This window comes from Glycine soja, chromosome 17 (genome assembly GCF_004193775.1).
Source record: "Glycine soja cultivar W05 chromosome 17, ASM419377v2, whole genome shotgun sequence".
NCBI lineage: Eukaryota > Viridiplantae > Streptophyta > Magnoliopsida > Fabales > Fabaceae > Glycine > Glycine soja.
In genome coordinates this window covers 23,000,296-23,027,995 of record NC_041018.1, presented here as the reverse complement: position 1 = coordinate 23,027,995, position 27,700 = coordinate 23,000,296, and the positions used below count along the sequence as shown (strand labels likewise).

Below are 27,700 nucleotides of genomic sequence, written 5' to 3'. Positions count from 1 at the left end.
CACTCTTTTTTACTAAACTTTGTAAGTGAATTATCCATTAAACTTTTAGTTCAAATTGTTTTGTACAAGAGGATCAAGATAATTTATTTCAACTGATCTCATTTATCTAATTGCTTACTATCTTCCCCTTATATTGGAAAAACTAATTCAAAATAACAATTGACAAAATGAGCCATATAAATCTTTATAAATGAAAATTCATTCTCAACATATATTCCCAACCTTTGTTTATGACTCATCGAAATGTGTTGTGATGAAACAATTAGAATACACAATATGCCCACCAATTCTCAAGTGGAAAATATTAGGTTGCTCACCAAAAATTAATTTCAAAGGGGAAAAGTAATTGTAACTAGTTGACATGATGTGAATCAATATTGCAGTATGTAAGATTGCGTGCTCCCAAGAAGACACTACTAAAAAAAAAGGCCTTCTACATCGGTTCTAACGGCCTTTCTACATCGGTTATGATGCGTGGTGGTAACCCGGGATCGTTGAATCACAACATCGGTTTTATGATCGTCTTTGAAGGCCGACTTTTCTACATCGGTTGTTTAGCTACAATCGATGTAGAATGGATAGCTTTCTACAGCAGTTCTAAGGATGAAACTGATGTTGAATGGGTAGGTTTATACATCGGTTATCAGTCAACCGATGTAGAAAATGAAAGGTTTCTACATCGGTTATAGTTCAACCGATGTAGAATGACTAGATATGGTAACGTGGCTACATCGATTATCAATCAACCGATGTAGAAAATAAAAGGTTTTTACATCATTTATCGTCAAACCGATGTAGTATGAGGAGATTTTCTACATCGTTTATCACTAAACCGATGTAGAATGGGCACGAATGGAAAGGTTTCTACATCGGTCTTCAATCAACCGATGTAGAATTTGAAGAGTTCTTACATCGTTTATCGCCTAACCGATGTAGAATGAGGATATTTTCTACATCGTTTATAATTGAACCGATGTAGAATATGGAGATTTTTTTTTAATTTTTGGAAATTTATAAACTCAGGTTAAATTAGTACAAGAAAAGCTATGAATTGAAATACAGTACAAATAATGAAATTCAACAAAATATTGAAAAGCTATGAATTGATCTATCTTGCTCACTCCTTTTAAGAATGTCTGTACCAATGATGTAAAAAAAAAAAAGACTGAATTTTTTTTTGGCAAGGCTCTAATTTAAATCATGCTCCAAAGTTCAGACAAAAGTTTGATCTGGTCAAACCTACTTCTCATGGAGATCTTTGATTTGTCTTTCCAAATCACCATCAAGAACAAGTTTCTTCCTTCTCCTTAGAGCAATTTGAGATTCATCTTCCATCAATTGCTCCCCACTGTTATGTCCAAGTAAACCAAGTATCAGAAACTATAAAATCTCAAGTAAAATTTGATGTCAAGTTGTAAACGTACTTATGATCATCTTTGTCACTGTTACTGCCAGAGGTAGGTGCAAAGCCTTTAATAACATCATCAAGCTTGTCTCTACAGAAGAAAGAAACAAAAATAAGAGTAGATTCATTGTAGATAATTCTTTGCAGTGATCAAGAATAATTATGAACCAACCAATCAATCAACAAGCATAAATTGAAAATTGGTCCCACATTCTAAAAATGGTCATCTCAGTGCTTCAAAAAAATTTCTCAAAAGAAATAGAAAGTACAAAATCATACATAAAAGCTTAGAAGCAAAGTTTGAGGGTTTTATCTTACTTTTGATATCCTGTGTCCACACCTTTGCTGGGGATGAACCAATTTCTTCATCTCCCAGAGTGTTATTCCAATTGGCACTTTCTTTCTTCAAATGACCAAGCTCGCTCAACAAATATTCAACATTGATGTAATGGCATTCCCTCCGAGTCTTCCAGAAAAGGAGTTCCACAAACAAGAGGGGTTGCTTTTTCATTTTCTTTAGCATCTTTCTGACCAAACAAGTCAGAAAATCAACTATACCTGCATAGTCCTTGCAGGGACATCAATGCTGAATTTATAGACACCTTGAATTTATAAGATATAAAGTAGAGAAAATCATCAAAATGTAGTAAAATCTTAGTTGGTATGCTCATATTTACATCTGAATAACTATACCTGCATAGTCCTTGCAGGGACATCAATGCTGATTGCTGTGTTAGTTAAGGAGAAGCACCCCTTGATTCATATTTACATTTGAATAACTATAAATGTTACTAAAATTTATAGTTCAACGAATGGATTAAATACCCAGGAATGTTAATAAACTCAATTGTCAGCCTAAATAATCATATCAAACTAGCAAAAGTGTGCTATTGCAACAAGAAATCTTTTCTCATTAAGTGGTAAAAGTTTGCCATTAGTCTATATTAGCAAAAATGAATCTCATTGACATCATTATACACTAAATAAAATTCTATTACCAAAAATAAAAATGACAGTGATGACAAAGGCATACCCTTCCGAAACCTCTGTTATGCGTCCATTGAAAGAATCATCGCCCATTATTCTCTCATGAATTTGGATATTTTCAAGCTCAACTTGCTTTGATTTAAGAGATGGTCGTCTAGTTCTTCTGCATCCAGAAATTATACCAATACAAAGAAAATTAAATCTGATACGAACAGTGCTAGAATAAACAACTAAAATTACATGTGATATAGACAATGGGTAATTAATTTTAAGAAATTTACAAGAGAAAGGAATTTTTCCATACATACAAACTTAACTAACATTGTAGCAAGATTTCACATAAAAAAATAAACAATTCAAACTAAATTCGTCATATGCACATTTATGTTCCTATCATTGATCAATAATATCCAAGAAAGAAAAGTGAAAGTATGGAATATTTTACTTGAGAGCAGAGCTGAGCATTCATCATCAGAATCATCTCTTGACGATGAATCCACATTAATGGGTTCAAGTAATTGTTCAGTTGATACTTTGCTATTTATTTTTTTCCTAAATTAAATAAAAGAAAATTAATTACAAATAAAACAAAAGTGGTTGATGGATGAGACAAATTCATCATTTTTTAAGTCAAAGCAGATAGAAACAGGAGCCGGAAGAATCACCAGCTCAAAGTAAATTTGTGACCATCATTATTGATCCTATCGTTGATCAGTAAAGTGGTGATCCTATAAACGGGAAGGTAAAGGAACATTACTTGAGAACAGAGCTGAGCATTTCATCATCAGAATCGCCTTTTGACAATTTATCCTCACTGGTTTGCCCATGTAACTGTCCCCTTGATAATTTGCCACTCTCCATTTTCTTCCTAAATTTATATAAACATTAAATAATAGTTAAAGGGACGACATCTAGGAGAGACTCATCCATCTGGACAGCACAATAAAATTGCATTTGACAAAGTATTGAAATTTAGCTATGTATAAAATTTGAAACAATGTAAGGCATTTTGAAAGAAGTTACACATGTCAATGAGTGAATATTATTTTGCAAACAGGCAGAAGTATTAATGGCATGGCTTTGCAAAACTACAGACCAAACACATTACCTTTTTACCAGTGATACCAATGTCTCATCATCAGATTCATCCATCCTTTCATTTGAACGATCCATGAGATCTGCACCCTTTGGGTGCATTTTTCCTCCAGAACTTTTCAGAGGAAGAGACAAACCAAGCAGCTTAAGTTTTCGAGAGACTTGGGCAGTAGTGAATTTACCATCCTTATCCAGTGCATTGGCTATCATGTAACTACATCTTCTGTGGTCCTTGAATCTGCAGAAATAACAACCCAGCTATTAAAAGCAAAATCAAAAGCTAAATTGAAATGCTATTTGTCATCCTGAGCAAAATAATATAGAAAACTCAGAAAACATTGAATTTTCTTATTTAACTATCCATTCAACAGTCATCAAGCAAAGAGCAGAAAGAGATCAAATGCAAGGCAACCAAGTGGTACTCGCTGCTCATATAGAACTTTGATTAGAGCTTCCTGATCTTTATTGAAAGCCTGGACTCTTTTTTTTTTTTTTTGCCTATAAATATGAAATTGAACACAAACTTAGAGAAGACTTAAACACAATCGATGCATCAAAATGTATATAAAAAAATTGTCAAATTAAGATGAACAATAATGACAACATTTCATTTCCATAGAGGAAACATAAATTTAATAGAAGAAAAAATACCAGTAATAATTAATAAGCATAAGAGTTCAGTATAAACTTACATGTGTTGAACCAACAGGCTTCCCTCCAAATTCACGGATTTATGATTTGTAGCTCCTGTTATTTTGTCACCGTCTAACTGATTAGGGCTAGTAGACAAAGGTCCTTCAGCATCAGCATCACACATCTTTCTCCTAGGTGCAACTGCTAGTCCTAACCTTTTTAACATATTGAAAATTTGAGTTGGTGAAATTTTACCATCTGGATCTAGCACTTCAGTTATACGGTGACTGCAATGTTGGTCATCTTTGAATCTAGAATGTTTGAAGTGAGGAAGAACCATTGGTGAAAACAAAGGCCAAATCTTATATGCTAGAGAGAAACAAAAAAATGAAATGCTATGAATCAATCTATCATGCTGACTCTTTAAGTATGCTTGTACCAATGATGTAAAAATATAAAAGAAAAAAGGATAAATCTTATATGGAAGAGAAAAAAAATAATTGAAAAGCTATGAATTGATCTATCTTGCTGACTCCTTTTAAGAATGTTTGTGGCTGAAGTCTCATTTTTTTAGGAAAACAGGATGAAGAAGGGATTACGGGACTGTAACCCGCCGGGGAAAACCCTATACCATTCATCCTCTCCTGCATCAATTAACTCAAACCTATTACTACTTTTTTATTTGCTTCCTTCACTCACCAACTGGGCCTTCCTCGGCCTAATCTTTTCCAAGCCCAGCTCGAACTCGGTACAAAAACTAAGAGATTTATGACAAATAATATACTAAGCTCTACTGTCTTTTTTAAAATTATTTACACTCTTCTCCCACACATACCCAACAATCCATATTAATTCTATCTTTTCTTCTTCTCCTATCAAACAAGGGGAAATTGAATTTTCTAATTAACTCACTTGAATTCCTTGCATGTCTCACCTTACTCGAGACAAGAAAACTTACTGGACTTTTATGGGAATGAGCATGTTTCTTACACTACACTAGTATATGCCTGCTGGCTGCAAGACAAGGCCTTTTAAATAGTGAGTAAAATCCATTTCTTGAACACTAAGCAGAAACTTGAAGTGCTTCTTCATTCAGTATGTTTATCATTTATGCTTGTTAATGCTGGATGCCCCGATGACTGATAGAATAGCTTGTGTTCATAACACGTACAACGAAATAAAGGGTCTATTTTGATTCAAAAATACTATTCCAGTAAAATTATGCTATAAATACTTGGATATCATTTCCTCAAACATCAAAATTCTTCAATAATATAAGGATTTCTCATTTATCCACACCAAGACTAACTTCGGTTTATCAAACTTGATGCAAGCTCCATTGGAGCTTGTAGGCCTAGGATCTTCTTCATCAATGGATTCCTTTGCTTCTTGGAAGATGAATGGCAGTGGAATGGAGAAAGGAAGAGAGAGAGGAGACGCCACTTCAAGGAGAAGATGAGTCTAGAAGAAGCTCTCCACCATAGGAGGCCATGGATAAGAGCTTGGAGGAAGGAGATGAATGAGGGGAGAGGGAGAGAAGAGCACGAAATTTTGTGCTCTAAATGAGCTTTGAAATCTGAAGTTTAATATTCAAATGATCAAAGTTGAAAAAAGTGCACACACATGACCTCTATTTATAGCCTAAGTGTCACACAAAATTGGAGGGAAATTCAAATTTCACTTGAATTTGAAATTGAATTTGTGGAGCCAAACTTTGGAGCCAAAATTTCACTAATTATGATTAGTGAATTTTAGTTATGGTTCAGCCCACTAATCCAAGATCAATTCCAAGATTCTCCACTAAGTGTGCTTAGGTGTCATGAGGCATGAAAAGCATGAAGGACATGCACAAAGTGTGACTATATGATGTGGCAATGGGGTGTAGTAAGCAAATGCTCACCTCCCCCTCTAAAATTTAATTGGATTGGGCTTCTACCAATTCAATTAAATTTATTTCCAACCACACACATCAAATATCCACTTAGTGCATGTGAAATTACAAAACTATCCCTAATACAAAAACTAGTCTAGGTGCCCTAAAATACAAGGGCTGAAAAATCCTATATTTCTAGGGTACCCTACCTACATTATGGAGCCCTAAATACAAGGCCCAAAATTAATGAAACCTTAATCTAATATGTACCAAGATAAGTGGGCTCATACTTAGCCCATGGGCCCGAAATCTACCCTAAGGCTCATGAGAACCTTAAGGCCTTCTCTTGCATTTTTGGCCCAATCTTCTTGGAGTCTTTTATCCAATGCACTTGGGGGGTAGGATTGCATCAAAACTACTTTCACAAGCACAACAGAAGAATTAAAACAATTCTTAAAATATTTTAGTAAAAGGATCAGAAGAGAAATAGTGGGTGTGTATCTTAAAGTGTGCAACAAAAAGCTTCATTTGTAGCTAACTGTAGAACTCACTTTTCCTAACAAATCGGAAGTTTTCATTAATATTACCTATATTGTTAGTGCTAGCAAACAAAATAATAATATTTCACTTAAAAAATTAGTTAATTATTTGAACAAATTAAATATTTTAATTTAATTGATCATTAAATATTAAATAATTTCTTTAACAAAAATTAAAATATTTATTTGTGTATGATCTCATAAGTTCAATTTAAGCTGATAATATATTAATTAAATTAATATATTAATCGAGATAGACATCTAGTAACATTTTTTAATGTCCGACTAACATCAATAATATATATAATTTACTTTCAAGAATAATTAAAAAAATAATATAATTTTTTCTTCCATCAATACAACTAAGTTAACTCTAGGTATAATTGCCAAAATCTAATAAGTTAACTTACCACAAATGATTTAAGAAACTTATAGCGTTGAAACCTTGAAATCAACTTCATTATATGCATGTAGTTGCTCATCTTCAGAAAAATCATTAGTACCATCCAACATATCCTCATTAACATGTTCAGAATTTGTGGCTCCCATTGGTTCTAACCCAACTTGGGAGTTCCCAACTTCCTCAACATGATTTTCATGTTCATTATCATCAGGGATAACATCTTCCCCAGTGGAATTTGCATTTGGTAGGACTTCCTACAGTGGCTGATTTTCTGCTGATTGATTGACACTTGAGATGCCAGTTTCATTTTGAATGCAAGAATGATCTCTTGCCAGTTTGTCCCCTGATTCTGTCCCTTCTGGAATTATTTTTTTTTTTCACTTTCCTTGATTTTCTAGACACCTTGAATTTATAAGATATAAAGTAGAGAAAAGGATCAAAATGTAGTAAAATCTTAGTTGGTATGCTTAGCAGCAGATTTTTTTATAATTTTTTTACATTTCTATGTATCACATTATTAATTATTAATGTCAAGGACTAACTCTCCAAAAATGTTGAGCTACTAGTGAAGGCTCATTAATGGCTTTAGTATATCTCTAACAAAGCAAATGGAAGCAAAGTTGTTATTTTTAAATGTGAAATTGAAATCACTGAAAACAAATAGGGTATTGCACTTGAAGTTGAATTGATAACTATATGTTGTAAAGTGGTAACAGGCATCTTGCCTTGTTTGTTCTAGATCTACTTTACTTCAAAGATATCACTAACTCATGACAGACACACAAACACATAATTTCAGCTTACCCTCAATGCTCCTCGAGACTGAAGATTATCCATCAGCTTTACAACCTTGTGAATGATTTCCACTAAATCTGAAAGATCACTGACAAGAAACAACAATGATAAATATAGCAGCAAAGAAAGAACAATGGATAATACACAAACACACAACAAAAATATGCATAAAATAAAATCACTATCATTGGAATTACATATGACAACAATTGGATACCTCTCTCCTTTTACTACTTTTTCATTAATATAGAAGCAATAAATAAATTACCTAGATAACAATTGTGATCATCCCAGGTCCACCCTGTAGTTACTCGAGTTGACAAAATCATTAAAAACAAAAGTGAATTAATTGTAGCACCGGTAGAAATATACCACCTGAAATTGCTTTTTTGTCCATGATACATCCTTCCACGTTTTAGAATGGGCTGATTGCCATTCTGTTGGAATCTAAATACTATCCACATGTTGTAAAAGCCTCAAGCTATCTGCAATGACATTTAGTCCCTAGTGAATGTTAGAACATGCTAGGCCAACATTTGATTTAAGCAGTTATAACTTTTTATTAGGAAGTCAGTGGGCATTTATTTTTATATTAATTTCGGATTAGGAAGTTATATTTTTAGGTGATGATGTGACAGTTATAGTGATACATAAGTTGTGTTGTAGACTTGTAAAAGGAAATTAAGGTGTCAGATTGTTATTCACTGTGCTTTGAAAGAGGAAGCTCTTTCTTAGGGGGAAACCGTGTTTGTGCTCAAACCTGGCCCAAAAACCAGGCTTTTGTCTTTATTTAGAATTCAGGGTGTTCATTTCTTGAGTCCAACAACTAGTCTGATCCAGTTTAAAGGTATTGGAAACAATTAGCACCCGTTGATTCAGATCCAGGAAGGAGCAATTTTAGAAGTTATACAGTGTTACAGCTTTCATACGTCTTCATTAGCTACTCAGTCAACATAGATACTGAAATTTCTAAAAAGAACTATTGTATAATACTATTCTTAAGCATTTGAACACTAAATAAATGAAATTGAAAAACCAAAGTCATACTTGTGATGAATGCCTCCTCCCAGATTTCACATTCTGACCATGATGGAGCAACTTCTCGAAATGGAATTCCTTCACTCCTTCATATCCTACACATAATGCAAGTAATTGCTCAATAACATAAGAAGCAACTTGTCAGTGCTTATAAGTAGTCTCTCAATCCAATAAAATAAGACACTGCCCCCCATTTCTTTTTATTCCTTTTGCATTTCCAGTGTGACATCTTCCTGACAAAATAATAACCTAGTTTCATTTTACCCCACTAACATTTCTCTGTGGCCATGACAAAATCCCAATATTAGAGAAAGCAAGACTCCCCCCTTACCAAACTGGCTTTAAGAATTAAGTTTATAACTGTGATAACTGATACAATAGATCTAAGAGCTCCATATGAAAGGGAAAAAAATAATTTAGATTGCTTAGGCAGTGCACAGAAAGGCAATATATCATAAGTAGACTATTCAAACACTACAAAAATAGAAAGGCAATGCTTTAAGTCTTCTTGTTACCAGTACGTGATAAAACCCTAATTCTATACTAATGTCAAGCAAATTTTTAAAATATAGACCATAGTAAATAACATAAATTCTACTAAAAAATTTACACAAGGGCACAATTTCTTTATGGTCAAAGAAAATATAGCAACAAAAAATTAGATTTATAATCAAATCATACTCAAGCACTAGTTGGCGTATTGTTCCTGGAAGAACACCATCGCTGATAAGAGCTGTTTGTACTTGGAAAGAGCATTTCTTTCCATAATCACACACGGCCTTCTCATCATTTGAATTCCTTTCCTAAAATGAAATAGGAAATGAACACTAAAATTTGCATTTTCCTATCTACCAAAAGCAAAACTAGAAAGTAAAATCCATGATGCGTAAGCTTATTTCATAAAATGTTCAAATACACACACATGCACATATACATGCCCACACACAACAAAAGAGCAGGAGAAACTCAAATCATGATTCCTTTGCAGTCACAATAATGCAGTGAGCATCAAATGATCATGAAAGCGCAAAATCTTAAAATTTTAAAATACAACACAAACATATAAAAGGCTTGAAACTCAGTGAGTACTTGAGTACTGTGTATTCATCAAATAGGAATTCATTATGAAAATTTCTATACTGCAAAATGAATAGAAGATGAACTTAGAGGTTTTTAATAATAGGTATGTTTGTCAATCTCTATCATATCAGAGAATAGTCCATCCTAGTCAACAATCAAAGCTATTTAAAGCAGGCTTGTTGCATTAGTTTTAGCATTACAACAAATCAAATTTAAGAAGTCTTGTTAGAATATTAAAGTTTGATCAAATTGTTGAGGGTGATGCAAAAGTATGGTTACTATTAAAAAAAAAGGCATGCATAAGGAACTCTAGCATAAGATAAGCCCGAATATAGTTACAATTTAAATAGAGAGATCAATTAAGCTCACCTTGCAGCAAATAACAAAAAAATTTGCCACACAACCTTCGAGGATCTGATCCCCATCATTGGACAGCAACAATTATGTCACCGAGGGAGGCCTGAGCTTTTCCAGAGGTTTCCTAATCCACCATTGTAGACAAAATTTTCAACTATATAATGAAGGAACATCAGCACAACAAGCAGCTAGAAAATGACTAATCTGATGTAATTTTACATTGCCAGAGACTGCAACTTTCATATATAAATATTAATAATTAATAATGAAATTTAAAAGAAAAATAGATCATCTTCAATTCATTACAGGAGTTATAGTCACTAAAAAAAGTTTTTTTCAGGGTATCAACAATGCATTATATAATTAAATTTATAATCATGTGACAGACATGCTAAATAATTTCAGGGAAATCAAACAATTAAATCACTAGTGTCTCTTAAAAAAAATCAAATCTGATCATCTGAGAAGCCAAGTCATCAGGCAACACATGCAGGCTGGAGGTAGAACAGAAAGAGAATTTCTATGACAATATTATATAAAATAATTTTTAACAGTTCTTTAATTATTTGTTTGTGTAAGTTCATGTCATTGATCCGAAAATGTGTCCCTTCTGGAACTTAACCTACAACAGAAAATGTCCCTAATGTCTAGACAACTGATTAAAGAAATTTAAGCAAACCATAATAGATTAAAAAATATTCATACTCTTTAGTGTCTGTATCTATATTCATTAATACCTTGTTATTTTTCTTATATAGGATTTAAGGAAAAAGCATAGAAGAGTTGTCTAAGGAAAAGGCATAGAACAGTTCTTTAAGGAAAAAGCATAGAAGAATTTTACTCACTCTTTCCTCACTGACGGTCTCATGTGCATTTAATTCCTCCAAATTACCACTAACAAGAGTTGTAATGGCCAGTTCCTCACAATCATTCCTCTCTTTCAATGCAATCGGCAAGACTTTGCACATCAAATCATTAACAAGCATTTGAACAGTGGGTTGCCATATTGCCAAGGTGACTTATGACGATAAGGAAATCTCAGAATTATTAGATTTAAATAGAAGCCGTGGCGCCAAATTTTATAGAATTTGTATAGATTGTGAAAGTCTTTTCATGTGTCTCTCCCAAAATAACAGACAATTTTTATTTGTAATTATAAACTTATAAAATTTGAATTTAAAAAAAAGGAGAGAGGTCATTATTGCAGCACCTGAGGAGCTTTTTCGATGATTTCTTGGACCAATGTATGAGAAGGTTGCGGCGGACTGAACGACCCAAGGAGGAACATGTCAAACGCTGACCTGCATACAATTAGAGTTGCACAACAAAAAAAATGATCCTATATTGGGACCAATACAAAATGCAACCCAAAAGCAGTGCACACTAATAACGTAAACAAGTCCCATAATCATGTAACGATGCCGAATTAAAAGTCATGACCAGACATAATTATGTGTCTTGTGCAATGAAAATTTTACGTTACAAAGGTGATTAATGTTCCTATGTCATCTAAATTTGTCTAATTTACATCCATTTTCCAACTTCTAGAAAATAGGCTGCCCATTTCTTGCGTATTGTCATCATGGTGTCAGTGTCTAATGTTGTTCCATCAGAAAAATACTACCAAGGGGAAGAAAATAAAATTTAGTTAGTACATCAACCATTTAAGTACGATTTCATACTACACAAATTGATTTGTTAGTCTAATAGAGGACATACGTTGTGGAGTTCATTTTTCAAACCGGCACTAACGATGCTCCACATCCAATGCATCACATAATATCCACACTCATATGCTCCTTGTTGTACATGGCTCTACATGCAATATAAGCGCTCAATAAATGCTGGATCATTCCAATTGAAACATCAGACTTATTTCAAATTTTAAAAAAAAAAACAGGGATTACAACATACCTTAGCCTCAATCCATTGAGGTGGAGGTGGAGGTGCATTGTCCTTGCCTTGGAGATTACTGCATATTTTCTTCATTGCACTAAATTTGACAATAACAAAAGCCGAAGTTAACATGTAATGTTTTGAGTAGTAAACTACAAGTAATGACCAATGCTAAATTGAATAAGGTTGAGAAGTACTTGTTCACTGCAAACTTAATGTGAACATCAGGCTTTCTTCGTACAGAACAGAACCATACTATAATGTTCTCTTGTGGACACAACACAAGAAGTTGCCAATGTGCCCTGAAGTCAACAACATGAAATTCCCCATCAAACTGATGCAAACACATTGATAACAACCACATGAATAGACTTACTAATTGAAGTAAGGTCCTAAGTAGATTTCTCGATGTGACTCCTTGACCCACATTTCTATGTACTTTTGACATTCTTCACGCGTGTCCTTTGTGCAGCGTATAGACTGGGGCTCAAGGAAACCGTACACTGGAGAAAAACCAATGCTTGTACTCCAATCATTCATAAACCTATTTTAAACAAAATCAACAATATTCTTAGACAAATATGGAGTGGACAATAAGATATGACAACGAGTCAAATAATATGATTTACTTACATCATCCACAGCTGCAGTACAAATATATTTAAACATTTGTCACCTAAAATTATTTCAGTCACATCTGCATGTGTGATGAAAAAACCATTTGAGGCATTAGATAACCCAAATTTCGCCCCGTCCCATGCCAACTCCATTGGCTTTGTGTAAACCACATATGACTTCTTAACCAATTCTCCCAATGGGTCATCTGTGGCCACAGATGTTAACCTGTTCGGCTCTCCAACAGACTTTGATGGAGGCTTATCGGGTCCTACGACCACCTATGATAATTGAAGTTGGTGTACAGCATGTCAACAAATAGAACAGATTCATAGGAGAAAAAAACTAACCTCATTAGTTACTTCCCTAACAAGATGTGTCGGCCATGCGACGAATGTGCCAACAGCCTGCTCAAGATAATGAACCTCTGATGTAGGAATAGGGACCTCAGCGTGAGGCATGTATGTTCTGACAACCTGAACCTTAACAACATCATTTTCATAACGAACATTATGTATGGTGGATGAATTCTCAAACACTTTTCCCAAGCCTGCAAGCACAATATTTTGCCCAACAACTACGAACAAGCCCATCAGATCGTCATCACCATTCAAAAGCTCTTTAAGTAATCCGCTTCCTTCAGGTCCAGCGCAGCTACCCTTTGTGCTAACACGCGCAACTAGAGCTTATATTTCTGGCACCTCAATGGGGGCTGACTGATGTGATGCAATATGAGATAGCTCTACTTTCAATGATTTTTTTAACTCTTGCTTCATCATCTCCAAATTTTGCCACTATTTTTCTTCAATTGCCCTCATCCAAGCCTCTTGTTGCTGCTTGTGTTCTTGTCGTACCTCTTTTCTTATCTCATCCTGTACCTCCTTTCTTATCTCATCTTGTAGCTGCTTTCTTATGTCATCCTTAATTCCACTGATGATATCAGCCAATTGTTGTTGGTTGATCGATGGTGACGATGTGCTAGAAGCACGTGAGGCTTGGCCAAAGTATTGGCTTATTGTGACACCTGTCCCTGCGACGCGAACACGGCCTGGATGCTCAGGTCGGCCAAGGGATGTGTTAAGTATGTCCTGTCGCCCATGCGGAACAAAACTCCCATGTGTTGCTTGTTCCTGTAATGAATCTTGCATGGATATACAATTGTTGAATTTGAATAAAATAAATTTGACTAGGTTTGCTAACAATTATTTGCCAATGACAGTAACCAAAAAAATATATGAACTCACAATTTTGTCTGCAATTTCTTGTGCCACTTCAGGCGTCATTTGGCCATGCCGCTTAGTGCAGGCGATCTTCCACTTCAAGTGTCTTGCAACTGGGGATGGTGGGTCGACATTGAGTGTTGGGCTTTCAGTACACGAATGTTCCTCATGTCCACGCTTGCTCTTCTCCTCCATAAGTTTCTTGTCAAGCAGTTCATACCCCCCACGAGACAGTACGTGTGGGCAGTCATTAAATTTTTGAATTTCCTGGGCCTTCTTTCGTATACCCTTAAAAAGACAAGCTTGTACTAGTCATATATATGTTACAAAACAACAAAAGCAAAAATTGAATCGATTCTATATACAGAAATACTTAAACAAACCTGCCAATTAGGAGTTTTGCGGCTTTTTGCAAATTCCGCCCATGTTTCTGGATCAAGGCCATACTTGACTGTAGGATTAGATATTTGCTGACCTTCATTGTCAGCAAAGACAAATTTTGAAGTCAATGAAGACTTAAATTGCCTCCATCTTGCTGCAACTGTTGACATCACCTTTTTTTTTTGCATTTTCACCTTCAGGGATATCAAATTTGTGTTGCACAACAAAAGGAGTTATGTAACATTATGTAAATGAATCCTTTAAAAGTAACATAACAACAAAATCATGAATACAAGTGTATTTAGAATTACTTACCAAAATATCTTTCCATATTAAGCTCTTTAGATCATCGGGGACAACATTCCAATTCGCGTGTACAATAGGAACTTTTTCCCTTGCGACAACCCCTAAATAACTGTGAAATTTCTCTTTATGAGGCCCTGACCCTCTACCTGTAGCCGGATTCACGTTCATAACTGGTCGTGGGCCATCTAAGCATCTAGACGTCAAACTTCTGAGCCTCGTGGATTGTCTTGTCCTTTTCGAAGTAACCTCAGGAGGGTTTTCTGATTGTGGCAGGGACGGTGGTGGTGTTGCCATGGCCCTGCGGATAAAAAAAAGTGTTATAAATATGTCAAATTCAATGATGTAATAGGGTGCATGATTTTCAAAACAACTTAGCAATTTGTGCATGACAAATATAAATATTTTTTACTAACGGTTGTGCTTACATAGTTACGTACGAATGTTCTCCCATAAACCCTCGTCATGATCAGTACGATTTGCATATACATCATCCTCTTCTTGTTCAACAGTACTTGAAGGCATATCTTTGGAGAAAGATGGCATGTCAGTGACATCAAGTGTTGATCCATCAACATGGTGACCGATACAAATTGTTCTCCCTTGCAAAACCACTGCCCATCTAGAGTCGCATGGATCTTCTACATAAAACACCTGTCGAGCTTGCGCTGCCATTATGAATGGGTCGTCCTTGTAACCAACTTTTTTAAGGTCTACTAAAGTGAATCCCATTTTGTCTTTATGCACACCTGTGTTTCCATTGACCCACTTACATTTGAAAAGAGGTACTCTAAATTCACCGTAATCAACCTCCCAAATCTCTTCAATGACTCCATAGTAAGGCATGCAAGCTTCAATGGGATTATTGTCAGTAGCACTACAAAAGTGCTCTGATTGACCATCAACACTAACCCCGCTATTCTGCACACTACTTTTATCATCCTGGGACTTTGTGTAGAAAGAATACTGATTGATATCATATCCCTTCCAAGTTGGAACATTCATATTTGGACCCACAACTAGAAATCTTAATGTGTCTGAAGCACTGTCATCTGGGAAGATTGTTTGTCTAAACCACGATATGAAAGTTCTATTGTGCTCTTGCAACAACCTCATCATGTTCATTTTTGGGTGAATACGACACATATGTTGTTTGTGAGCATCTATGTAAGGGATTACCTCAGTTGTGTTGTGTAGTACATATAGATGAGCTTGTGCCAGCTGTTGGTGATCCATGGTTACAACATTGAACCCCCGTGTGCCCCTACCTTCCGTGGTGGATCCATGACGACTTTGAGGAAGTCCCACTGGTGTAGCCATTTCTATATATTGTGAACAAAACTCAATAGCTTCCTCAGCAACGTATCGTTCAACAATGCTAGCCTCTGGTCGATATGGATTTTTTGTATATCCTTTCAACACCTTCATGTAACGTTCAACTGGATACATCCATCATAAAAACACGGGCCCACACAATCGAATCTCACGTACAAGATGAACAATTAAGTGAACCACGATGTCAAAATATGATGGAGGAAAGTACATTTCTAATTGACATAGGATAATGGCTGCCTCGTTCTCCAAATCATCCAATTGTTTTGGGTCAATGACCTTACGACAGATTGCATTAAAGAAAAAGCACAAGTGGCTGATTGCAACCCTTACCTTTTCAGGCAATATACCACGCACAGCCACTGGCAACAATTGTTGCATTAACACGTGACAATCATGAGATTTCAAGCCAACCAACTTCAAATCATTAACTGACACAAGGCTCTTGATATTGGAAGAGTATCCTTGTGGGACTTTCACATTTTTAAGACAATGAAAAAATTGTTTTTTCTACTTAGTTGACATTGTGTAACATGCTGGGGGCAAATAAGTTCGTTGACCTTGTGATTGTGGATGTAACTGTTCTCGTATACCCATATTGACCAAATCCTGTCGACATTTTAGACCATCCTTTGTCTTGCCTTTGATGTTAAGAAGGGTGCCAAGTAAACTATCACAAACATTCTTCTCCACATGCATAACATCGAGACAATGCCGAACATTTAGATTGGTCCAATAAGGAAGATCAAAGAACACTGACCTTTTCTTCCAAATGTTCTTGTTAGCATGATCCTTCCGCTGTGTCTTACCAAAAACAGTTATGATGTCTTTCACCCGATCATACACTTCATGGGGAGCTAACGGTTCCGGGGGTTCTTCAGTCTCTTGGCTACCATTAAATGCTTTCTTCAATCGTCGATAGGGGTGATAATGTTTTAAAAACCTACGATGCCGTGTATAAATTGTCTTCTTCCCATGTTTAAGTTGGATGAAACTTGTGTTTTGCTCACAAATAGGACAAGCCTGGTGACCTTTCACACTATATCCACTCAAATTCCCATAAGCTGGAAAGTCATTGATGGTGCAAAATATCATCGCATGCAACCTGAAAGTCTCACCCTGATTTGCATCATACACATCAACCCCGTCTACCCACAACTTGCGCATGTCTTCAATCAAAGGAGTAAGGTACACATCAATATCGTTTCCTAGCTGTCTTGGACCCGATATTATCATAGACAACATAATGTATTTGCGCTTCATGCATAACGAAGGAGGAAGGTTGTAAATCATTAGCAACACAGGCCATGAACTGTGATTAGTGGACAAGTTACCAAATGGATTCATGCCATCCGAAGCAAGACCAAGTCGAAGGTTTCTTGGTTCGGCTCCAAATTCAAGATACAAGTGATCAATTGTCTTCCACTGTGGAGAATCAGCTAGATGTCGGAGAAACCCATCATTTATTCTATCAACTGCATGCCATTTAAGGTTAGAAGCATCGTGTGCAGTAGCAAACAATCGCTTAAACCTTGGTATAATTGGAAGGTACCAACAAACCTTTGCTGGACGAGGGTTGGATGTGGCTACATCATCAGTGTATTCCCCGTCATTTTGTTTGTATTGTGATACCCCACATGTTGGGCAATTCCGCAATTCGGCAAACTCTTTTCTGTACAACACACAATCATTACGGCAAGCATGAATCTTCTTGTACTCCAAACCCACAGGACATAATATCTTCTTAGCCTCGTAGTGACTATTTGGTAACTTGTTATCATTGGGAAGCATATTCTTCAATAAGACAAGCAACTCAGTCAAACTTTTGTCACTTCACCCAAATCTAGCCTTCAAGTTGACCAAAGCTAGCACTGCAGATAACCGAGTGAAGGTTGTGCACCCCAAGTACAACGGTAACTTGGAATCTGTTTCCAAATCTTCATAATAGGGTGCATGAGCTTCCAAAAATCCCTCTTGCCCAAGATCACATATCATGTCTTCCATTCGATCTCTGATTTCTAATGGTACCGCCTCATTGTCGGCAGGTAATGAGACCTCTGGCAATTCATCGTTCCATATCCAATTTGTATAACTCCGAATGAAGCCATCACAAATTAGATGTGATTTAATGACAACTAATGCCTGACGCCTTCCATTCACACAGTTTACGCACGGGCAGAAATACTTTCCACCCACAGCTGGTGCATGTTGTTGTGCAAACTTCAAGAAATCTTCAACCCCCTTTCATACTCATTGCTTATGCGTGGTGCTTGAATCCAACTTCTATTCATGTTTCTTGTTCTACAAGAGGGCGTCTGTTATGGCATATGCATGACAGTCTCACTTTTTTTATATGAAGGTCGGATCCTATCCCATTCAAGAACAAACTTTTTTTGATTCATTCATATGTACAAGTTAAGTATGTTATGCTAAATTTGATGAAATTTTGGCAGCATTTCGCATTGGTCTCCAAATACACAAAATGAAAGCGGTTCCTAAATTGACCACAATCAAGTATGCACTCGGAGAACAAAGCAATACGCAATAAACCAAAATCAAATCAAATATACCACAACATACTTAACCTATAACTATGAATGAAGTAAAAAAAGAGAGTTCCCAAACTGTCCGAACGGACAATTCAAGAATCCATACCACAACTAATCCAAACTATCCGTATTAATCATGGTATGGAATCTCAAACGGGAAACTAGGGTTCACTCACAATGCACATATTTTTTATGAACTAATTTATGGAACAACAAACTTACAATCCAAATAAAATTCCTATTAACTTACATACCTAGATAGATGGCTGCGGTAATGGAAGCTTCAAATACTATCAATTTCCTCGTGGGTTAACGAACAAAGTCTGAATTGTCCAATACAAAACTCATAAATTGTAGCCACGGAAACCACAACAATGTGTAGACAGCTGTGAAGCATAACAAATTATACATCGTTTATCAACAGCTGATGAAAATTTAAATAAAATCATACATTGCTAACTCAATTGACAAACAAATTTTATGATAATAAAGTGCTGAACCATATACAGAGGTGCATACTTTTATGGCAGGAGATTTGTAAGATGAAACTGCAAATAACATGACTTGGTATTGACTTGTTTGTGTTAGCTAATTATGCTGTATATTTACCATGTCTTTGTCATTTCTTGTTAGTTATTATAGACATAGTCAATGTACATAACAAAGAACAATAGTAACCAAACAAAAATCAGCAGGCTTTAAAAAAGTGTGTGGAAGAGATCAACTGTTTGGAGTGGGAGAGTTTTGCTTTCCATCCCAGCCCTTTAATTGTCCTTGTCTTTGAACGCTATAACAGGTAATTTCTACTGTTTTGGGTTTTACTTGAAATGATTTTTGGGCATGGATTTGCTGGAGCTAAAGAGAGTACAATTGTTGATAATACTTAAGGCAAGAGCGGGATGGAACAAATGGTAAAACTGAATGAGATGGTAAAAACTTCACAAGGTGTGCCAAATTGTATGCTTTATACATAAGTGTAATACCAATTCAAATACTAACATCTTAATCGTAAAATTAAATTAATAATATCTTAACTAAATGATAAGAACAAGATCATTTTCACCCAAAAAAAGAGAACAAGAACACTATGTAAAAAAAAATTGGTTCATTATAATATGATTATTCATATGCTATGGCACCTTTCTTCACATCAGAGCACAGGCATTGTAATGTACAGGCAAGTAACAGAAGCCTAAACAAGAAAACAAAAGAGGAAACACAACTGGTTAATAATATCTCAATGATAGGATAGGAGAGGAGAGGCATAGGCATCAATGATGGTGTGGTTGCCGGTTGGAGAGGGCTTCTGCCATATGGGGCCAGACCAGACCTAGCGAAGCTTAATGTCGTCAAACTCAGTCAACCCCAGATCCAGTTCATTAGTAGTAGTTTGCTTTGGCAGAGAATGTTTCACACAAATTAGTTAAATTGAATTGATTGAACCTACGTGGAGCATTAGACATGTTTGACCAAATTAATTAACATGTGGTTTTTTTTAAAATTATGAAACAGCTTCACCATCCATCAGCATTAGACATGTTTGACAAAATTATTGATGCGCCAAAAGGAAAACAATTTGTCATGTTTCTGGACTATGATGGCACGCTGTCTCCTATAGTCGACGACCCTGACCGTGCTTTCATGTGTGATTCGGTTAGTTTCATTACTTACTGATGTTTTTGAATTTGACCGTGCTTTCATGTCTTATATACTAAATCTATACGTAAAAATTTGTTGTGTGTATCAGATGAGAAAAACAATGAGGAAACTTCCTAGGTGTTTCCCTACTGCTATAGTGACCGGCAGATGCAAAGACAAGGTACAATATTAATTCGAAAGTTGGTTAGAGTAAATTTTCGTGCTCTTATTATGTACTTCCTCTTCTCTCCTTTCCTTTCCTTTGTCAACCTGCCAGTGATTTTCTTCCCTTGATAGATGAGATTCGTCTATTAGTATATCAACCTGCCAGTGCTTTCAGTCCTTTGATTAAAGGAGAATGAGAATAACATTACAAGCAGAATAGGGAAAGCTTTTCTTTCTTCATGTTTCTCAGTGTTATCGCTTTTAAATCTATAAGTAAGAGTTAGGATACTTTACTTTTAAAAGTACAGAGACAGTTTCTACACTATTATTATGATCTTGGATTATTAAGAGCCAAGGTTTACATAAGAAGGCTTTAGTATTGGGTTCATCAGGAAGTTGATGCAATTGATGTATGGATGGGCACTCCTAAGGGCTATATAGTGATAAGAACCAATCATTCAGACAAAGCACATGTTTGGTTTAAATTAAGATTAAGAGAGTTTATATCCAAATGTTCTCTATGCAGTATTTTAATTATAAGCTTTTTTTTTATCACAAAATAAGCTATTCCAAACATGTACTAAAATGTTTATCACAAAATTAACTTTTCTGGTAATTTCAAATGGTGATATTGATGTAGATGCATGACTTATTTTGGAACTTGGAAGCAACAAGTCTAGGAAATTATGACAAATATCTTTTGTTGCAGCTCCCTTTAATTTCACAGCATAATTCTAAACTTTAGTATAATTTGTATGCAGGTATGACTGGGATAGTTGATTATACCAATTATGATGATATGAAATATGCTGTAAGTGTTCTAAACGACTAAACCTGTATCTTGTAATGGTTATCAGGATCAGTGTTTTACTTGCCTTGGTGTCTTTTTAACTAGTACTTTTGTTCTACTTCTTTAACTTTGTATTCTTTTACAGATCAGGAAACTTGATGACTCAGAATTCCGCAATGCCTTTTCTCGTGCTTTCATACGGGTGGGTGGATATTATATTTGGCTACATTCTGCTTTCAATAATTTTTTAGTTGCTTTTGCTAATGTACATCTCTGATTGGTCCAGGTGAGGGAATATGATTGAGGTTATTCTAGAAGTCCTAGTCGTGATTCAAGGAGGAGCTATTCTAGAAGCCTCAGCCGCAGTCCATATGTCTCACGAAGCCGCAGCCATAGCCGCAGCAGAAGTCATAGCTATAGTGACAGGAGCAGAAGGTTCACTTTGGTTGCCTTGGTGAACTATGATTCAGTTTATATTTTTGGTAGCTTCGAAGAATTGACTAAGTCTTAATTTATGCAGTTGGTCTCCGAAACCAAAACACTCTCGACGTTCAATATCTCTTTCAAGGTCAGTTTCTACCAAGTCTGATACATATGCAGTTTTGTGCTCTGTGCTTTGAATGTTGAAATTTTAAAGTTTGGTTAATGTCATTAGTGAATGAGTATCCCTGCGTTATTGTAACTAGGGTGTTTCTCTTGGAGTCTATGTTTCTATCATCTTTCCTAATAGGTAGTATCATGTGGCTCATTTAATGTAGAAATGTTTTACATCTATGGTGGATCAAAATTAAATGCTTGATCATTTTGCGTAATAATAATAAGATTTATTTGGGTGAATACTGTGATCTTTCTTACTACTTTTACTCAATTTATACTCTTTTGTCTATGAGTTTTGGTTGAGAAATAAGAGCTTGATTTGTTGTTTTATTATTCTATTTGTTATTGTTGACTCATGGTTGGGTACATCTTTGCTCATGTAAACAAATTGACTTGTGTCAACTTTTGTCCCCACCATGTCAGGAATGTTTGCTTGCTTTGCTTCTCATGTATCTCTCTGCCAGATTCAGGCATTTCTCTATCTTTTAGTGTATTTTAAAACTATCTTTCAGCCACTAAGTATTCCTTCTCCCTGTTCTCAAACAAGGAGAAATGAAAACTTAGTTTGTTTACTACACATGCAAAAATATTTTATTTATTATGGTCTATACTAAAATTTGATAAAATATAATATTTATATATTTGTAACAAAATATAAGATTACTATTGATTTTATAGTTTACAAAAAAAATCAAGAAATGAAAACAATTATATAATAACTAATTAATAAAATATATTCTTAAGATAAAATTTCTTTTTTAAAAAAAGAAAATTATTATAAAGTTATAATTTAAAGAAGCCAAGGATAAAAACTGATTGTATATTTAGTAACTAAAATTTAATAAAATATAATATTTAAATAAAAATTCTAAAAAAGATATAACATTTTTTTGTTTGATAGTTTAAATTAAAAAGGTCAAGAGAATTGACAATTTTCTCCCAATTCTCATAAGCAATTTACGCATAAAATACACATCAATTTACGCTCAACGACATTTGTTTTGCACAGGTGCTAGAGATTCGTCCCACTATTAAATGGGACAAAGGGAAAGCCTTGGAATTGTTATTAGAGTCACTAGGTGAGTTTTAGTCTAACAGACTCTACATTACTATTTTAAAAATCAAACAAACACTTTGATCTCGATTCATAACTTTTTTTAAAAAAAATCAATTGAATTTTTTGTTTTGTTTTAGTGGTTTGTTTTTAAAAATATTTTTAAATTTCAATTTGTTTTCCAAATTGATATTTATCAAACAAGTTTATATTTAATTATAAATTAACAAGTGTTCGTTACTATTTTACCGAATATTCTTTAAAAAAAATTAAAGTTAACAAATTAAAGTTACTGTCCATGTCTACCAATTAAAGTTTCTAGTATTGGAGTGTTAACAAATTCTGCATCTGATGGTTACTGTTCTCTTTCTGGAGTAACCATAACCCAGCCCAGATACCTTCCATTCATTGATATATAATCCAAAACCTACAGTATTATATCTAGTACACCTAAAAATAAAATAACATATACATTGTAAACACATAAATGCAGGCAAACACAAATTTCCCTAAACACACAAAATATAAAATTGTTAACATGAACATAAATAATCTTCAATCCATTCAACTGAATTAACTTAAACAACATCACCCTAAGTAACAACTATATATGAGCATCCATCAAGCAGATAAAATCAACAAATACACATTGACCCGTTTGCAGCCCAGTGAAGTATGTATCAGTTGTTGTTCAAATATGTTCCCTGCAACCACCATTACCAAACAACAACAACAAAGCAAGGTTAAGTTATGTCGAACGCACAACGTCTGTTGAACACTAAGGCAACCTTAATTTGAGTAAAAGAAAGTAATTTTTTAACTAACCTGGTTTCTTGACTCCAATGTCCTTGTTGACAAACTGCCACTCCTTGATGCAAACTAATTTGTTCATGAACTTGGAAGTTCGAGCCGGGAAGTTGCTCCATGTCATGGGGTTGTTTGGAAGGAGAAGAGGCTAGCTAGGCCTACAGTGTCAAAGATGGTAGGGACTAAAGTATATTTTTATTGTCATTTTACACTAAAATAGACTAAACTAAATCATATTTTGCAAAGTAGGGAATAAAATACTATTTTTTTAAGTTAAAAAACGCTTACAATTTTAACGAAAAAAAATGAGACTTTACTCCATACAAATCACATTCAATTTCTCACATTTTCAACACTTGATCATAGTTTTTCATTAATAAGAACCTAGAATATATTTTTATCAACGTAAAATCATAGGAACCTAGAATATATTTTTTCTTATAAAAATAAGGGAGGCAAAACACAAAAAAATCATGATATTTTTAATTTTATCAACATGATGAGTTGTACCCCATCAAGTATATATATAAGTCCCCCATAGATCCGAAAAAAAATAAAAATAAAAGTCCCCTGGACCCATTATACAAGCATGTACAATATTTATTTTTATGTTGATTACTTATAGGTCTGGCTCTTTGAAATTTAAAAGAATTTATTTATAACAATTAAAATAAATGAAGTGCATTGAATCTGCGTCCCATCCTTTGGAAGATTGCCTTTTGTTTGGTATAAGCTAAATGAGCATATTTAAAAGGAATATTGTTTTTTTAAAAAATATCATTGTTTCAAATGTTATTTTTAAATCAATTTTAAAGCACGATTATTAATAATTTTTTATAAAATTATTTTAAATAACATTACACTGTTTATTATGGAAATACAAACACAACAAACAAAATATAAGTAATTTTTTTATCAATTTAATTATCCCCCGCCCCAATTTTTTAAAAACTTTATTACAACTTCTACCAAACACATAACGTTCAAAAATCAATACACCTAAAATAATTAAGAAATCAATATTGTAACTAAAAATTAACTATATAGTTATTTAAAAAGCATCAATAAATAAAGTATAATTAATTAATCTAGGTGTGACCGAGCAGGAGACAATGGCTTGGATATCATGACTTGGTCTACAAACTAATAAAGCTTAAAGTGGAGATATCATGCCTCTCTAACCAAGTAGAACAAAAAGAAATGTTAAGAAATGAGTTGGAGCTTATGAATAAATCACTTGAGGAATCTGAGGCTCAGTTACAGGGTAGAACAGTGGAAAGCAATGAGCTGGTGAGTCAAATTGCTTTATTGAAGAAGGAAGCAAAAAGGTCACTTGATGAGCTAAATAGGATGAAGAATCTCAAGTATGAAAAAGAGTTGGCGGGTAGAGTGTTGCAGTCAGAGTTAGAAGCACTTAGAACTCAATATAATGACTTGAAAAGTTATCTTCTTGGGGATGAGGCTGAGAAAGAAAATGTAAGAAAGCAAGTTTTCCAGCTAAAGGGTGAACTAAAGAAAAAAGACGACGCGTTAATGAACATTGAGAAGAAAATGTGACAAACCATTTTCTTTATGAATTTTGTCATAAATAAATTTTTAACTTAATCAATATAATATTTAATAATTATTTGCAGAAAATGGTCCAAGTCTGGCGTACAAAATGGTCTGTTTTATGGCCAATATCATTACTAGCTGATACATAATAATTTGGAATCCTATACCTTTTAAATCAACTTCAAGAATAACATTCCTATGGTCCTCAAGTACAGCATATACACGATCTACAAATGATGGACTCGCAGGAGCAAAACAGATAACGTGCACATATATATCTAGTATTGGAAGTGTTTCCACTTGCCAAGAAGTTAAATAATTTTATTACTAGTGGCATGCAATTCTCAACCTCAACCACTCCTAAGCCTTTGCCCATCAAAATCACCAAGAATCCGCGGTTCCAATGTCGCAACAATAACCAAAATAATCCATACATAAAATATATTCATTCAAACTAGACCCATAACATTAGAGCAATAAAGTTACAACCCATCCTCACTCAAAAGAGGGATGGAGAAGAGGTCGAGATATGTCGAGGAAAAAAATAGACACTCCATTTTAGAGGCTTGTCGAGAACAAAGATAAAGAGATGGAAGGGACACATTATAGAATAGTTGGGGAGTTTGAGTCAATGTAGACAGGCTGACAGAGTAACTTCCTTGAGAATTTTTTACAGCATGTCCTCTTTTATCTTTTGCTTCTTTAATTTTGGATGCAAGGTTATGGTACCACCTGCATCGGGATGCTTTACAAATTGGCAAGAGAAACATTTATTGGAGAAACATGTGCAAACAATTTAGCAAAATAATTTGTTAAGAACTTGACTCAGAATAATTCAAATATCACTGAAATTCCATTAGGCATTAGACATACTAGTATACTACCATGTAGGAAAACTATAGTCATGCCAATGACGTACTTGTTACCATCAAGGTTACTAGCCTTGTAAGACTATAACAAGTTTTATGAAGCCTTCTCTAACAACCTTAAACTTGGTCTTGATGAGGATTCTCAGAACAAGACAAAACTAGCTGAATTGCTGAGGTATCACTCCACTAAGAGTGGTGATGACGTGATCAGCCTGAAGGACTATGTTATCAGGATGAAGGAAGGACATAATGGCATCTAGTGAACTAATGTTGCTCAAATATGTATTTGTCATGTACAAATCAACTAGATAAAGCTCTGAAAATGAAAGAAATGATGGAGGCTAAGGGATTAATTATACCCTGGAGTTGTTACATTTAATTCAATTTTGTGCAGGCTGTCCCAAGATGGCAGGATAAGGGATGCAAACAAAGTCTTGAATGAGATGACTGAAAGTAAAATTGAAGCTCAGAATATCACATGCAACACACTAATTAATGCTTACTACAAGTTTGGAGAGTTGAAATCAGCTTTGAAATTTAAGAACAAGCTGTTAGAAGCTGGTCTAAAACGTGATCCATTTACATATAAAGCATTAATTCATGGGTTCTACAAGATGAATGAACTAGAAAGGGCAAATGAGTTAATGTTCAGCATGGTTGATGCTGGATTTACACCCAGTTATTGCACATTCTCATGGATTGGAGATGGCTACAATAAGAAAGACAATATGGATGCAGTTTTAGCACTTCCAGATGAGTAAATAAAGTAGAGGTCTTTGTCTTCATGTTTCACTACTATACATGGCATTTATAAACTAAATAGGGCAGTAAAAGATAGGCGAGACTCAGACAGGGATCTAATTTAGGTAGAGTTTAAGCAAAAAATTGATGCCTTCATATATGAGATTCAAAGAACATGCATATAATATGAAGTTTTTGTTCAGATGATTGAAATCTACAATGAACAAGTGAGACATTTACTAGTCAGTCATGGCTCTAACAAGTAATACTTGAAGTACCTTCTCTAATGAATTAATAAATTTTATTTTAGTTTCCTAATATTTTTTTATTTTATGTTAAGTTTCTAATAAAATAAAAATTTATTTTTCATTTTTGTTATTTTGTTTTAATCCTTCTAATGTTTGTAATTTTGTCCCTAATTAAGCTTATTATATATTAATTATTAATATTTCAATTATAAATTATATTATTTCTAAATAAGCTAGTCTATTAACCCCTTTGGACTTTTCTAAAAGCCCATAGTTTAGCCTACTTTACTATAAATATTTTTTTTAATAAAATATGAATTCTTTACTGAATAGGTTAAGTCAAATCAGATTGATCTTTAAATAATGTAGGTTGTAAGTAACTCCTTGACGAGGAGCATATTGTATTTTCTTTCCTAAATGTAATAAATAGAAATAAAAAAAATATAAATTCACTCTATGCATTTTGGTGGAGATTTTATCAATTTGGTGCATTCCACAAAATAAATTTTCAATTCATGAAATTGACTGTAAAAAGAAAAATATTAGGGGTATGACATACAACATTAAGCTTTACAATTAAATTTTTGTATAGGGTTCAACTTCTGATAGGGTTTGTCAGATTTGCATTCATTACCAGAGCGATTCTTAGATAGTAAAAACAAAATTAAATATAGTACGCATAACAAAAATATATTTAAGCATATATATATTTATCAACAATTTTGAAAAAAAAAAC

General features: G+C 34.4%; 2 protein-coding genes and 3 long non-coding RNA genes across 5 annotated transcripts; 2 read left to right on the top strand and 3 right to left on the bottom strand.

The window, feature by feature from the left end:
• Positions 1–1,192: 1,192 nt before the first annotated feature.
• Positions 1,193–1,736, bottom strand: LOC114392511. The gene is made up of 3 exons (XR_003662328.1): positions 1,724–1,736; positions 1,425–1,496; positions 1,193–1,348 (listed from the first exon to the last, which is right to left on the bottom strand). It is a non-coding gene; the product is annotated as an uncharacterized LOC114392511 (long non-coding RNA).
• A 6,444-nt stretch (positions 1,737–8,180) lies between these two features.
• LOC114392718 lies at positions 8,181–9,490 on the bottom strand. Its single transcript, XR_003662377.1, has 3 exons — positions 9,450–9,490; positions 8,778–8,854; positions 8,181–8,215 (listed from the first exon to the last, which is right to left on the bottom strand). It is a non-coding gene; the product is annotated as an uncharacterized LOC114392718 (long non-coding RNA).
• Positions 9,491–10,272: 782 nt separating this feature from the next.
• On the bottom strand, positions 10,273–13,309 carry LOC114391567. The gene is made up of 9 exons (XM_028352562.1): positions 13,067–13,309; positions 12,735–12,997; positions 12,525–12,645; positions 12,299–12,435; positions 12,120–12,198; positions 11,925–12,020; positions 11,734–11,825; positions 11,416–11,506; positions 10,273–10,329 (listed from the first exon to the last, which is right to left on the bottom strand). Exons 1-9 carry the CDS (start codon positions 13,307–13,309, stop codon positions 10,273–10,275), a joined length of 1,179 nt encoding a protein of 392 aa, XP_028208363.1.
• A 7,621-nt stretch (positions 13,310–20,930) lies between these two features.
• On the top strand, positions 20,931–22,102 carry LOC114391967. The gene is made up of 4 exons (XR_003662218.1): positions 20,931–21,115; positions 21,240–21,296; positions 21,381–21,529; positions 21,615–22,102. It is a non-coding gene; the product is annotated as an uncharacterized LOC114391967 (long non-coding RNA).
• Positions 22,103–24,752: 2,650 nt separating this feature from the next.
• Positions 24,753–26,736, top strand: LOC114391566 (pentatricopeptide repeat-containing protein At5g38730-like). The gene is made up of 2 exons (XM_028352561.1): positions 24,753–25,105; positions 26,370–26,736. Exons 1-2 carry the CDS (start codon positions 24,753–24,755, stop codon positions 26,734–26,736), a joined length of 720 nt encoding a protein of 239 aa, XP_028208362.1.
• Positions 26,737–27,700: the final 964 nt, after the last annotated feature.